The sequence below is a fragment of the Necator americanus genome, chromosome II, assembly GCF_031761385.1.
Source record: "Necator americanus strain Aroian chromosome II, whole genome shotgun sequence".
NCBI classification, from domain to species: Eukaryota; Metazoa; Nematoda; class Chromadorea; order Rhabditida; family Ancylostomatidae; genus Necator; species Necator americanus.
The window spans coordinates 13457368-13472809 of record NC_087372.1 but is presented as its reverse complement, the minus strand read 5'-3'; the positions used below and the strand labels follow the sequence as shown (position 1 = coordinate 13472809).

The following is a 15442-nucleotide window of genomic DNA, read 5'->3' as shown; positions in this document are numbered from 1 at the left end:
GTCGAGAAGCTCTTCAGTATGTTTTACATTTAACATGCTTGTTTCAGGATTCAGAATCACGGTCTTTTTAATTACATTTTTTCTTAGGTCGTTGAAATTTGCAGAAAAAGAAAAGCAAACATACCAAAAATAACATTAACTTTACTTGGCATATAGACTATCAGCTATGATCAAACATTAAATACATTTTATGCTGCAGTTTTTCTTAAGAGTTTGTTCCAAAATGGTTTTTGAAGACCGGAGGTCCGAAATAATTTCAATATATTGGAGATGAGAGAGGGATGCCATACTGTCTGGAAATACTCACTTTCTTTCTTGAGAAAACGTGAGAAAAGTCAGTTTCTAGGGTTTTTGGAAAATGCTACATGATTCCTAATATCGAAATTCGACGTTTCTAAGGTTTTTGATTTGGAACAATGTGGCATTTGATACTGGAAAAATATTTTGTAGAATACAATACAAGTTGCAAATTGCAGGTTTTATAGTTCAAATTGAGTATTCACCTTTCCATAGAATGGTTTATAACTTACCCATAAAAATATCTAAAGATTACCTATTAGTATTAAAGCTATGTATCGTCATGAAAAGGTATGAAAGGCGTTTTAATTTTGTAATAGTTTAAATAGTCTCAAATGATGTGAACGTAAAATGACGTGATCAGGCAAAAAGCTGCTGGGTAAAAATTATAACCAGCAAATAATGTGCGAAGTGCATAGTAAGGATAAAATAGAAAATTTTTGAAATCATATATCTTTGTTGAGTTTGTTGATTGTTACTTTGTTGCTGTTTTTTTTTTCTGCACAAGAAGTCCAGCTGTAATAGCGCTATTTTGGAAACGCCATCAGGAAAGGATCTGTGCATTTCCTCCGCCAGAGGTGTACTGACTGGCGTGAGAATTAGGGTTGAAGCCACACCACAGCCCGTAGAGCTTGCAGAAAATGTAAATCAAGTGTCTTCACAAGAAAACACTGTGTTTGATTTCTGACAGCTCCTTGTCCAGCGCTAGTTGTTCATCGTCAGACACATTCGGAAGGTTCTCTTGAAAGGGCGAGGCTAATTCGCTTCTATAAGGAGATTCATGGTCATCACCGTGGTTAAGCCATGCTTAACATATAACATGTAATTTCATTTGTGGATCAGTACTAATTCCTTCACTTTTTCTATCTTATAAGTTCTTCGGCTTTGTCACCTCAACACTTTTTAATGGGACCTACATCACTCGACATCATCCCTCGTGCTTCTAAATGCGACATTGACATCTACGTAAATTAGACGCGTCGCACTCGGCACGTGTTACGAACGAATGTTTCGTGACAAGTTCCAATGGGTGCTGGGAACTTGTTGTCGCTTTCGAGTCCCTTCCTCTAAATGGGGAAATATGAAACTTCCACTACTTTGCTTATTAAATATGGGGTAATAACTATTTCCTCTGAACTCCGTAGTCTAGACGGAACCGCTGTTGTTGAGTGTTTATTACTGCTACTGTCGTCTCGTTAACGTCATGCCATAGACGATTTTCTTTTTCTGCCGAAAAATGTAGTGCTTGCAATTTTGCTGTCTTCTGCCGTGTTTTTGTGCCGTTTAAAAGACGCAATTTACTGAAACCATCTCAAAAAAATCTAAAAAAAAACTAATTTTGGAATTCACTAGGCTAATTCATCAAACTATGGGTGGAGGCATTTATTGGAATTTTATTTGTTCTTTTTTTAAACACTGATTTGTGCTGTGGAGGGCAAATAAAAAGATACCATTAAACCTTTACGATAATAACAAGATTACTGCTAAGAAGTTCTCGATAGTTTTAATATAGTTTTGAGGTCAAGAATGTCCTTTCCTTATAAAACGTAATGGATTTAGCAACTGAGGGGAAGTAATATCGCAAAATATTCGAGAAGTTGTTTCACTTCACGCTCTGTGTGGAGAAAAGACCTACACTGCATTGTTTATGGGGTTCCAATCAGAAATACGGCATATTCCAGAACAACAACCTTTAAAGGACATCCCACGAATCTGAGGTGGTGCAGATTTCAAGTGGAGTGTCGCAAAGGGTAGAGGAGGGGATTGTCCATTTTTCCTAATTGCCGTAAAAAACGGCCGAAATACGGTTTATTCGTTTTATTAAGGTACGCCATCTTCGATGGTGAGGGTTGTTTTTTTTTAAATTTTTTTTTTTTTGCGGGGGGGGGTTTTTTTTTTTTTTTTGGGATATTACTCTCTTCATATGTAAACAGTAGGCTGGCAACAAACGTATCACTTCTTAACACCAAAGGATGTTCTTTACCTAAATTTTTTGTCTTCTTTTAGAATGATCTACGAAGAAAAAACGTTAGGCGGTAAAATTCAAATGTACGATACGTTTGCTGCATCTCGCGGAATAGATCAGTTAAGCTATAGGGTTCCAAGGTGCCGCCTTTTTTGACATCCTTAGCCCCACAAGTTTTTGAGCACTTTATTTAAAAAACAATCGGTTATTCTGGTTAGGACGTGACGTTATCTATGCACAATAATAGATAATGCAGCGGCTGAATATCAATGAGGTAGAAATCGTCACTAGTAGTTCTACGAGGCCAATATTTTCAATTAAGGTTGTCCGCAAGCGTATGACATTACGCTGAGCAAAATGCTGTACTATTTATGTTTCTGTCAAATATTTTCTTCTTCACTTTTTTCACTAAGGAACATGTTTATACATATTTCGTAAGTCAGCGCTCAGCTGAAATTCCCATTTATTCCTTCCATCTTCCAGTAACCACAAAAAACTTGCTCGCAAAACAGATGGCCATTGCAGAATGCTTCCACATTGTGAACCATTCCTTTTCTTGAAATAGCTATCACTCTCGGAATAGCTCTCCTCGGAATGTTAACAAATGATTCAGTACTATAGTTTATTATTCTGTTCTTGAGAAAAAAAGACTCCAGAGAACTTTTCTTTCTCTAAAGTTTCAAAGATTGGCTATCCTGAACCCTCATGTGTAATGCCGCTATTTTCTTACATATCAGAAGATATCTCTATCTGATCAGTAGGTTAGCATAGATAAAACAGCACTATATTACACTTAAAAAAGGGTTCGAACCAAAATTTCAAGCAATTGCTGTACTTATTCCCAGCGTCATAGATATCTATTGGAAGTACATTTTATGAAAGTAACCATCCAATAGAGCGGATGTAACACAGACGGTAAGAGGTTCCGTTGTACGCACGATCGATCGGAAGTTCGAATCCGCCCTGATGCTCACCAAGCCCCTCATCCCTCTGGGATCGAGAAATTGGTAGCAGATAAAGATATTTTCTGGGAAGATAAAAACACTAACCTGGCACATCGGGTAGCCCCCGCAAGTCAATCTAAGGCTGCACGCGCATTCATAAATCTCAAACGAAGTCTGGATTTCTTCCTTCTTTTTTCTTTTCTTTTCTGAACGTGTAGGCGGGTCCCCATAGGGATTGATCAACGCCAGACACATTATGTTTTATTAACTATCCATTACTAAGAAAAACCTAAGGTGTGAATTTCGTTTTCGCTTGGAAAGTTTATTCTTACCTCTAGGATTAGCGCAATACCTCTTAGAGCAATCGTTTACTCTATTCACGTCTACGTCATGAGTTCAGCCGTTAGTCGGATTATGTCCTATTTCCGTTGCAAAGTATTGCCTGAGGGTTGAGTGACATCATATTTTCCTGCGCGTAGACTATTGGCTCACAAGACTATTCGCATCTTACCTCTAATAAAATCGCCGAGACATATGTGTTTGATTGAGTAGGCGGTGTGCCAGCGCCTAGCCTTCATTCAAAATCACACTCTGAAGGATATGTTGTCAAACCCTTTTTACGCTGTTAAGAGGAAATAGGATCATAGCTTCTGATTACGGAGAGGGATTTTCCAACAATATAAGATGTCCTTCCCCTCAAAAACAGTAAGGAGGGTGAATATGAAGAGGGTAACAGGGAAGAAGTAGCCATATTTGGCTTCAATAAGGTACGAAGGCGATATAATGCAGTGTAAAGAGGTCCCACTTCGTCTTGGTGGTTTGAAACCATTCTAGGTCAACCTAGCCTTTCATCCCACCGCGGACGACAAATAGCTGCAGGACTTCTCTGGAAGAACAAAAATACCGACCCAATGTAGTATGGTCAAAAAGAAATTTAACTCAGTTCAGTTGCGTAGGCGGTTTCGTTAGAACCGCTGCGGTGGAGCGTAGCGGTTAGGATCCAACAAGGACCCTTGCTAGCACTACTCATCACTGCAGTTCACTTCGTGTCGTTTTGACCGGCTATGTGCAGATGGGATGATGTGGGCGTTTTAAAATACTCTACAACTAGATAGTATTTGCCTTGTTATGAAAAACTCATAGAACGACTACGCAATCAAGAAAAATAGTGAAGGCCATGAATTTTTATTCAGATTTCATTGAAAGCGTTAAATGTAATCATTTCGAGACCTAGTGAGCATACAATCTGAAATTAGGCCATCGATGGTCGGCCGCTGAGTAGATTCCAGTTGCAAGAATTATTATCTTTCGAGGATAGTAAATGAATTATTCGAAAATAGATTGTAAATCATACGATCGAAAAACCCAAACAACGGAGTACGCGAACAACTGGGTTAAGGACGGCGTAGCACGAACTGACAAATTTGGGATCTCTATGGGAATAGATAGGAGTAACGGTTTAGTCCATGAATGTTAGCATGACCATGTTCAATTCCTTCGGTAATTCACAAAACGAAAAGTGAAGTAGCCTTTGGGGTCCCATGTCCCTTACGATGCTTCTTATTACCGGTAGTAGAGCTCCGTTACTCCGCAACACATCTGCGATTGTGCAACTGACGCAACTCCTGCTGCTCATTTTGGTCATATTAGATTGCGGATTAGGTCATACTGGATTGCGAAGTTGAACGGTGACGGAATTCTTCGAGTTCTATCGCTTTCTTTATCTACTGAGTGGAAATAAACGTGAACACGCTATTAACTAGTGATCTCCGTTCCACTCCTCTATGTTCTTGGAGGAATCCAATAACCGCAAAGATTATCATTTATAATTCATTAATCAAGTTTCATACAGTGGTTCGACGAAGTTAGTTCCTTAGCGAAATCTTTTCTTTTGCTGGGATCATTATGTAGTCATTAACACACCTTTTTGTGTGTGTCACTCAATGAGAGGTCACCTATTCTATATTAATCCGCTTGTCCCATTAAGGTAAAGAAAAGTAGTGTAGTATAGTTCGACATTTATAACTCATGGACACACTTGCTAGTGAATGTAATATTCTTCGCTTTTTCCGGCTAATACCATTCTATCAAGACTCTTAAGAGAAGACTCTTGAGAGAAGAATCTTAAGCTTTGTGCTTTTGGGTTACCAATATCAGTTCTCCCGTCCGTCGTTCGGTACACTGCTACTGACGATGGAATGACATGTCCTTACTAAGGATGAAGATTATCTGGGAGTGTAGCAGCGCAGAAGGATGTTTTTCTACTTTAAAGTGCTAACAGACACAAATGGCTGCAAGCGTTACTTACGAGGAGGAGGGTGTTTTTCACTCTTAAGTGATACCTACAACACCGTACATAAAGTGTAATAAAAGAAACAACACCGATGTGCTTTGTGTTATGTTTAAGTTGTGTTCCCGTCTATTTTATGTTTGTGGTTGTGGTAGTAAGTAGGACATCGTTTGGGTGTATGCTGCACTACAAATGGAACCGACGTCAAACTTCGCCGAACGCTCCAAAGACTTTATGAAGTGGTTTTCAGTGTTGTGTAACCCATCTGGTTCTGTTATGTTCTACTTAGAAATTTTATTGAATTAATCCAACTAACATTTGGAATTTTTTGACCTTGAAAATTCACTATGACTTTGTGAGTATGCTATATATGAAAAATTTGGATCCTTACTCGGATTCCGAGTTGAAAGCTGCAAAGCTTAAAAGTACACTTTCGAAAAACTGGCATCCCACTGATGTTTCTCTTTGAAACGCTTTCAATAGAAATTCATTGCTTTCTAGTGCAGAGCTTGAGGAAAGGAATGTGATACACCATTGACGTACCGTCTCGGCCTGGTGTCACCGCCTTGCTGTCATTAGTGTTTACTGGTGCTATCCGGATGCCCGCATGTTCATCGAGTGTGTCTTCCTCAAACGGAACTCTGCCCAACCTTCTCGATCTACGACAAGAATTCGCACAGAATTCATCCATTTGCCGCTTGTTCCGTAATCTGCAAGACCGAATCTCGCGTGCCGAATGCTTATTGACATCAAATGAGCCGGCAGTTCAGCGCAACGAAACTCAGAGTTGTCGCCACTGAATGATGCTCTCTCTAGGTAAACAACTGAGAAAAAAGTGCTTTGCGTAGATCAAGCCCTATAGGGATGCGTCCACACTTTCAGGATCGTTTGAGGTTCATGAAAGCGTGTACAGCATTACAATGACTTGTGGGGCCGAACAGATGCGTCATATGGGTGTTTTCATCCTCCCAAACAAGCATGGCACCAATTTATCGACCATGAAGCGAAGAAAGAGTTGGTTAGCACTGGGGCGATGCCAAACCATCTATCGATCGACCTGTCGGCAACAGGCGAACCTCGTAGGCTGCCTGCAGAGTTCAGAGCCGCGCGGGCGCAGCGGCTTGGTGGTTATTGGGTGCACTGTAGTGAATAGGCAATAATAATCGAAGCGCAGAGCCGCCGTACCGCGCCTGCGTGGCTCTGAACTCTGCGGGCAGCCTTACCAAGTGCGTCAAACCAGCCCTAACTCTACGGATCTAACTGCGTTGTGTTTCGGCGGTGTGGTTGACAACATCACCTTTTTTGCAGTAACTGTGCACATTCAACCATATACCATGTCATATAGCTCGCACATGCCCAGAGTGTGTACTCAGGTGCCTAATTATATTTAGTACAAGCATGGCCACCGCGAGCAGCAATTAGCTCGTATAGGCGGCCCCTCGATAGATGCTTTTTTAACTATTCGGACAATTTGTGGAGAGTTTGAATGATTTCCCGGGATTTATTTCTTCTTCTCACTTCTGCCTAAATAACATCCAAACGTAAGAGCTTGGAAACTTATTTGCCATCACTCCAGGCATCCTCTTTTGATTATGGCCACGATAACTTTGCTGCACGCATTGTGAATGTGTGTATTCCTCCCGAATAATTCATTCAATTTCAACATAACAACTCGCATATGGCTCCCTTCCAGGCGAGAAAATCCACACTCTATTCCAGTTAAAACCAATTCGTTATTTCAACTCATTTTTTTTATTATATCATACAAATGAATAAAAACATATGATGCTGCCGTTTAAAAGAAAGGTACAGAACAATGGGACGTATTATGACATTTCAATTTCATGGGAAAACAATAAATAAATATTAATAAATAAATAAAGAATAACCAAGCGAAACATTGATCAAACACGACTTCTGCTCCTTTCTTGAAAGATCCGTAGTTAGTCTTCTTCGGGAAAAAACCTTAGAAAAAAAAACATTTTCAGAGTTAGTTGGTTGCCGTAAAAAACTGCAGCTCTTGCACTTCTATTCCTCCTGATTAAGCTGAGATAACAAACTAATAAATAACAGATAACGATAATAAATTAATTAGTAATAAATGATAACTATAAATTGACACGCACTTGTAGCCTTTGCAGCTATAAATAACGTATCTTCTGAAAACTTGTACAAGTTTCCTTGTGGGCGGGGTAGACTCTATCATGAGTCCTCTCTAATGCTCACTCACAACGAATCTATTTTATCCAGAAAGCTCTCTCACCACCTCCTCGAATATTACTACTCCAAGCTATGTGCAATTGTTTTTTTTCTGTTAAAATATCATTTACACGCCATTTTGATCAAATTTCTCAAATCAATTGGATTTTTCCTAAAGTTCATGCGAGAACACACACCGAAGCAAATATCTGGCCTACTACAGAATCTGAGCATACTTACCCTACTTACTATGAGCCCTTCGTAGAAATTAGCTTCCTCAGACCTTGTGGGTGTAGAATACTAGGCGCTGTCTCTGTAATTGACTTTTAAACCAAAGAACAACTTTAAAAGTATTTTACTACGATGATTTGATAGTCTCGCAGAAATACGTGTACACAGGATTAATTCTGAGCTCAAATATAAGCCAACTGCCACTGTGCTGGAGTTTCTCGTCTTTCTCTTTCACCACATCGCGTAAACTTTTTGCGATACAACAATCGTTTTGTCTTGATAAGCTAAAATTTTACAACTTTTAATAAATCAAAAATTTGAAAAGAAATGCTAGTCTACAGTTCCTAATACCATATTTTCAATTGTCATCATCATCTTCATTCCAAAATAATCATTTTTTAATTGCTACTATCTCAGAAATATTTGCATGTAAAATGATACCGATAGCACTTCTGCTGTGGTTTAGAAAAGATGTTACGAATAGATATTACTGTGATTTTTGACCGGCAAACAAATATTTGCTACCGTATTTGCTTTAGATAATCACAATCGTTTTAAGTGGTACGATACATCACACTAATTCTATGAAAAAAGTTTGAAGTATCCTGCGTGACAATCCGCATGGGATTCGCCAACGAATCCAATTTCAAATTGGAATCGTTTAAGGTTTTATGAACGCGTGTTGGCCTAAACAAAGACTTGCGAGAGTCAGCTGAACTATTAAATCAACGCTTTTGTTCTCCCCTATAAACTACTTTAGTTAATCTTTTTACGCAAAGCTAAACTATATTTTCATGAAGAATGACAAGATTGTAATTACTTGTTCCATTTCATCGATGTATCTTTCTTAGTCGGTCCATGTTAGAAATAGGACCCAAAAAAAATTAATACTCCTTTTATCCTTATTTGAAATTTTTATAGTCTCTGGCTTCTGAGGGATCAGTTTCTCACTTAAGGATCTCACTGATTTATGTGAGCTGCTCACTCTGCTCCTTCACAAACATGAAGCACGAGACTCGCACCCACATGAGTATACTGAGTGTGAAGCTCGGAAGCCGGATACCAAGCCGTCTAGTTAATATATCCCCGGGAAACGCGCAAATCGCTGCCCTTCCATCAACTCTTCACCTCTGTCATCTAACGGCCGAAGATCGGGGTGTGAAGGAGCATGTTTGGATGGCTACGGAGTATTCCGCGGACACTACTATAATATAATCGTCAACTCAATGGAACCTGACTTATCAAGACGATCAAAAGGTTCTTTAGAAAAAGATGATATGAACCAATAAGACAACGTTTTTTTCGATCAACCATTGAAGGCAGAATATCTGGTTGGTCTAGCCATTTGTGGCGGAAATATCGCCTCTGCACTGACTTCTTCAAGTCAAGTTTCGTGTCTGACAAAATAAGTTGAAGTGTTCTTTTGTAATTGTAAAGTAGCTGGTTTCGTTTTCAAAAATCTCCCATCTAATGTCCTTAACACACTAATTTTACTGTTATCTTCATCATTTTGAGATGTTCCTTCCAACTTTCCTTCTCTTAGCGGAGCATTTTAAACCGAGAAGATATTAATCTCAAAGTCAATTTAGAAGAGAAGAAATTGGTGACATTCTAAGATTTAATAGCGTTTGCTACCACAAACTCCGTAAAAAATGTGAACTATCTTTTGTCGAATTTCCACAAGTTTCTTCCTGAACGCGCAGCGCTTTCTACAAAGTTTAAACAAATAACTTTTTTGCTGTTACACTTCGGAGATTGGAAATTACGTATTTGAGAAGTGTTCGGCAGTTTTCTCATATAGTAAAGCACTATATACTCAGGTATCTTCGTAATCCTTGATTATCTCTATTAATTCTCACCTCCGTTTTATTTATCAGTTTTTTATGACTTCCTTTGTTAGAATTTCTTCTGCAGATGGTTCAAGTGGAGGTGACTTGGATGACCATGTGAGTCATTCATTGCATGTACTCATGGAGAAGATTTACTTCTATTATCTGGTTCACAGTTTTTTTTAAAATATAAATCAGGGGGTTGTGCGAACGATTCTGATCTACGAGAAGTGGCTGAATCTGGTCAAATTCTCAACTGAAAAAAGTACTTAAATAAGAGGACTTCCGACGAAAACTGTGGCGTAAAGCTGAACTCTATACATTATCCCAGTTGAATCTTGCACAAATTCAAAATTGTAACATTCTTTAAAACAACTGAGATTTAAGAAAACATAGTACAATAATAAGCAATTACAATAATCATAATAGCCTGGAATTCTACCACCCTTTCGCCCAACTCTAGGGTACTGATACACCCTGCCCATTACCCGAAGGGTGCGAGACGAAAAAATTGTCGAAAAAATTGTTTTGAGCACGTCGTATTTGTCACAGCTCCTCCTGTGCGAGTGATGCTCAGTGCCCGGTCAAGTCGAGATCTGCACTTTTTTGCGAGTGGCGGAAGTGGTTGTTCACTTATCAGATTTTGCAAGCTAACAGAAGTGCGCCCTTATATTTATAAGAAAAGTTGACAGAAACGCGCCCTTATATATTTATATGAAAAATTTCGAGAACATTCTACAAGGCGACTGCATTTGCTAGGGCATTCGACTCATTTCTGAAAACTCCTGGATTTTTTAAGCCTTCAGTTTTAGGCTTTCCGAAAGACCCATTGTACTCCACGAACGAGCGCTTTCCAGTCTGTGCTTGCAATTACTTGGAAAAAAACGTCATTAACAAGCTTTTCTTCAGCAAAGAGCTATATGAACGGGCGTTCCGGATTTTCAATGTCCTGAAGCCACACTTATGTTTTTCCATTTAGGAATGCCATATAATGTCCCTTATAATGCTACCATGTTTTAATGAGCTTGTTTTGTTTTAGAAAGCTGACGCATCACAGCGGGCACGGTCCTTTCGTGACTTTTTTTCTGTTTGAAAACGGTTCACCACGATATTTGCCAGAAACGATTCAGATGTGGACAACTTTAGACGAATTGTTGCGCACGCAACTCATTAGTTGTCTTTCTCTGCTTGAAATACTCACTTCCACTTCTCTCTGCTGTACTCTAATCGATGACGTAATTTCAAGCAAATTGAAACCAATCCCGTCGACCGTACCTCAGAACGCGATTTAAAATCATCTCATAATGGATTCTATAATGTAACATCCGTGATGACAACCAACTGATTAGCGACTTGCGATGCCAGCCACTCCGCTCTTGGTCACTACTCAAACCAAGACTTCCTATCCATTGAACCTGTGTATCTTTTGGTCTACCACGATGTTGTGGGCGATGCTAGCGGTACACTAACAAGAACACTTTTTAAAGGCAGCTTTTTAATTTATTACAGTTGTTTTATTTTAGTTCACTTATTTTTTATTTTATTAAAAACAAAAGAACAATTTTATTAGATTTAGAATGTTGAAATTAGTCTGGTTGAAGATCATAAAATCCCATGCTATGTATAGCGCTGAATTGGAAGTGATACATCTCTTTCTCTTCAGTTCAGTCTCTTACTTTTCCCACATTCTGCATACAGCCGTCCGATGTTCACCTTTCTTAAACGACCTGATCAACCAGCAAGAAATCGAACTTTAATTTTTGTTGATAAAAATATAATGAAAGGAAGAAATCTCCCGGAAATTTTATATTCACTATCACATAAGTTACTAGTGGAGCATTTTTAGGATGTTTTTCCTTCTCAACGTGAGGAATTGGGTGAGCATCCCACGTGAGCAGTATTACAGACGTAAATAAGCCTCGTCGTAAAGTAATGCTGATAGACATACGCCTTAATTCCCTACATTAAGAAACTCGTCTAAAAAAGCTCATAGAATAACTTTTATCCGCAATTCTACTCTATTCATTGTGAATAATGTAGTGTCGCTAAATCTCCACTAAAGTTGTTGTGAAATTTGGTAGCTTTAATGAACTGGAAATAATCATCATTCTTAACAAATATATATATATAATTTCACTCTATGTGTCCTGAAAATAAACAACCTACTCTTAAAAACTGATAAAAACTATGGGGAACTTCTCTGATACTCCTCCTATTCTCTTTCATCCTGTAATAAACTATTCTTTTTTTGAGGCCGCTAAATGTAAAAGTGAACTATTTTGCCATTTTCTAGCAAGACCAACATTTATACGTGGATCTGTTCTTCTTTCTTTCTCCCTCTTTCTCTTCCTCTGTTACGTGTTCAAAAATTAATTCACTTAGTTTATTTTTTTTTAGAAAAAAAAAGCGTTGTAATTATGTGGTTGAAACAGATGAGGAAAGGATCAGTACTAGGATAACTCGGGATCACACCGAAGTAGCATTGTTCTACCTGTTTCGGAACTTATTGTTTTCATAAATCTACATGTCATTATAGCTATAAAACTTGGTTTTTTAGAGGTAGACTTTTTAGAGTGAATAACAGTTAAATGCATAAGATTTGCAAAATTTACCGAAATTCCAACCAAATAACTATCAGGAAGTTGAACCATCTTTAAAATTATATTCCTCTTCAAGGGAAAAACTCTCCGTTTAATATTAGCTAAAAGCTTAGCTCTGCTTGCACCCAACCTTCAGAGGAAAAGTGTTCGAATATCTGATGACAAATACATTTAATCATGCAAATTTTTGTCTTGTTAAGGCCCGACAACGACTTGTCTTAAGGTGGTACTGCGTAAAGAGTTGCGTTCGCTTCGGCTGCGGAAGCCAGGGTGTAGAACTAATCCCGAGCTCCGCAGTGTACGGAACTGCTCCACATGTCAGATTGTTTCGAACCGGCTTAACGAAGCGTAGAGCTGTTTGCTGGCATGCATTTTCCATTGTTTTCCTTTGTTTTCAGTGTCTGTACAAAGTTCGTTGTATCTATTTTGGTTTATTACTAGCAGTAGACTGCCTAAATAACATTTCTATTATGGTGCATGTCGTAAACTGGGTCATCTGGAAGACCAATAAAAGATGTTTTTTCTTCCGTCATTTTCCATGATACAGTATCCGATGCAGAGTACTCCCAAGCTATCAGCATGCGCTTCGCAATAATTAAGTTCATTTTTGTTTCATGGAGCAATAAAGCAAAAGCTCGTTTAACGGTTGTATAAGATCGTTTGCCGATGTTTGCTGGTAACGCCAGAAATTTATTACAATGAACAATGTCCTGTAAATCTCCATTTAAAGAACGTGACTGTAAGAGAAAATGGTGATTATCTTCGCTGGATACTTTTTATTCCGAGACTATTTGTGGCTCTCAGTGATGAGCATCGATTTTTCTTTTCTGAAATACAATGAATTTCGTTTGAATTTCGTTCTGGACCCAACTGTTGCTGACCTTAGACTTTACCAAAGAAGTGTCTTTATATTAAAGCTTAGTATCTCTTGAGGAGTAGCCATCTGTTTTCTTTTGATACCTACGTTACGAGTCATCAATGAGTCACCAATGAGCGTGAAATTGCTTCCGAATAAGAATTATTCGTGCATCAGCGAGAACCAATTCCGGCTCTTATCCTGTCGAGATCAAGATTCAAGCTATAGTTCCACAGCATCATGCTCTAATTTAATTTGCCTAACTAACTCTTAGGTAATTACTTCTTTTTTCTCTCTGCCATGTGTTCGTCAACGCATAGTTTTGTTATTTTGGGCTTTTCAGGTTTTAGCTCCAACTTATTTTCAACTTATTTTCTATGCGACCGAACTTCTTCAACACTTCTGTTTCAAATTCTTTTCTCCAGATTCTTATTTTCAGAGAGGCAGCAAAAGATTGAAACGAAAGTTTCACTTGAAGTAGTCTGATACAAACTCGCGTATATAACTTATTTTCAAAATGCATAGATTATCAGTTTGAACTGTCACCTGTCATGCAGTGGACTGCAATGCAATATCCGGCCCGTCTGAGGCTGAGCTTAGCCGAGGCGCTCACCATATTTTCCGTAGAAAATAACCAAAATTTTAGGATCTACCGCTGTAATAATTAGTAGCAGTTCTAGTCATTGTAGTGAAACCCCAAAACAACAATGTTTTGTACTCAAAAACTAAAATAAATGATTCAGTGGAATGAAATGAAGATCTTTTCATCTCACCAGATCTTAGAAAGAAAGTCATACATCTCTGTTCACCGTATTATCGTTCGTCGCAGCCGTCTTTTCTTTTGCAGTTGGTTACCTCTTTTTAAACTTAAAATTTTCAGAGAATGCTCAAGTAATCGAATTGTTCCTTGCTCAATAAAAATAGTGCTAGCCGTAAAGATTGGGAAGTCATAACTCAACGAATGGGTGCTTAGGAATTGAGCGCTTTATTTATGAACCTGGTCGTCCTAAACTGCTTTTCGTTCTTCTCTGGAATTCATTTACCAAGAAGCTGCCTTTTTCGTTCCCATTCCATTTGATCTAATTTATTTTCTTTGCTTCCGCAGTTCTGAAAATCATTAAATCAAACAATATGTCGGGTCCTTCCATGTAGAGAACACTTCTGAGTAGAACTTTTTTTTTCTTATTTCTCTAATTTTCATTCAACAAAACATCAACAAACATATTCCTCCAGAAAATTATTTTTCTAGGCAGTCTCTGGCAGCAGCTGATTTGCTCATTTGAATTCGTCTACAAAAAATACACTTGCATTGGCTTTCTTTCGTTTGTGTAATGCAGAAATTGAAAATTCTAAGTTTTCAGGCAATGAACGGGTCCTTGTCGGCGATAATCGTTCGTGTTCTTCTCCTTTGCGCGCTAGTGGCTCTCTCCAGCGGGTTAGTGATACATTCGACTCCACAAAATCTGGCAGAGTTGCCAGAAAATAAAACCACAGCATGAACTCATCCTCACTACAAATGTATACAGTTAAGAGAGTTCCATACAAAAAAAAAAGAAAAACACCAAGTTTTCAATGTTTTATGAAATTAATAACTGTAGTTAATTAAATTTCAACAACAACAGTTTTATAACAAAAGCTTAACATTTATTATTACTCTGTCAACCCCATCTCTTTCTTGACTGTAACCATTACATTACTACTTTTCAGCAGACCTTTCACGTATTCTTTTCTAGATACTATCTGGCGTACAAACCGTCAAAAAATGGTTTGCTACCAATAAAGAAGTCCCAAATCGGAGGTTTGGTCGGATCACGGAATTGCTACTTCTCGCCCGTCAGCTGCGTTATCACACGCGATGTATCCGCGTATAGAAAACTCGCAGGTCCAAGCTAGTGCCCTCAAACCACCCAGACGCATCCCATAACGAGTAGTCAGTTCCTTCTCTTCCTCGTCATCAGTGCAAAAACATCTATCTCTGTGAGCTTCACCTGTTTCTATTGCCAAGCACAAATTCGTCGATAAATGTTGTTACTGTAAATTGTTTTTAATGTGAGGATTTGAACGTTTTTATTATTAAACATTACAAGACAAGAAATAACAGACAACATTTGAAAAAGATAACATTTGCTGTTGAGAGCACACCGAAGTAAAAGCAGCGACTGTTGCAAAAACGGTGATCTTAAAAAGCTGATGAAGTAAAACATGACTGCAGTGAGACCGCCTACGGCGG

The 15442-nt window shown here is 38.4% G+C and overlaps 1 protein-coding gene across 1 annotated transcript; it reads left to right on the top strand.

The window, feature by feature from the left end:
• Positions 1-14576: 14576 nt before the first annotated feature.
• RB195_017717 (uncharacterized protein) lies at positions 14577-15105 on the top strand (the record flags this gene model as incomplete). The annotated part of the gene is made up of 2 exons (XM_013441614.2): positions 14577-14647; positions 14946-15105. 2 exons carry the CDS (start codon positions 14577-14579, stop codon positions 15103-15105), a joined length of 231 nt encoding a protein of 76 aa, XP_013297068.2.
• Between the last annotated feature and the right edge of the window lie 337 nt (positions 15106-15442).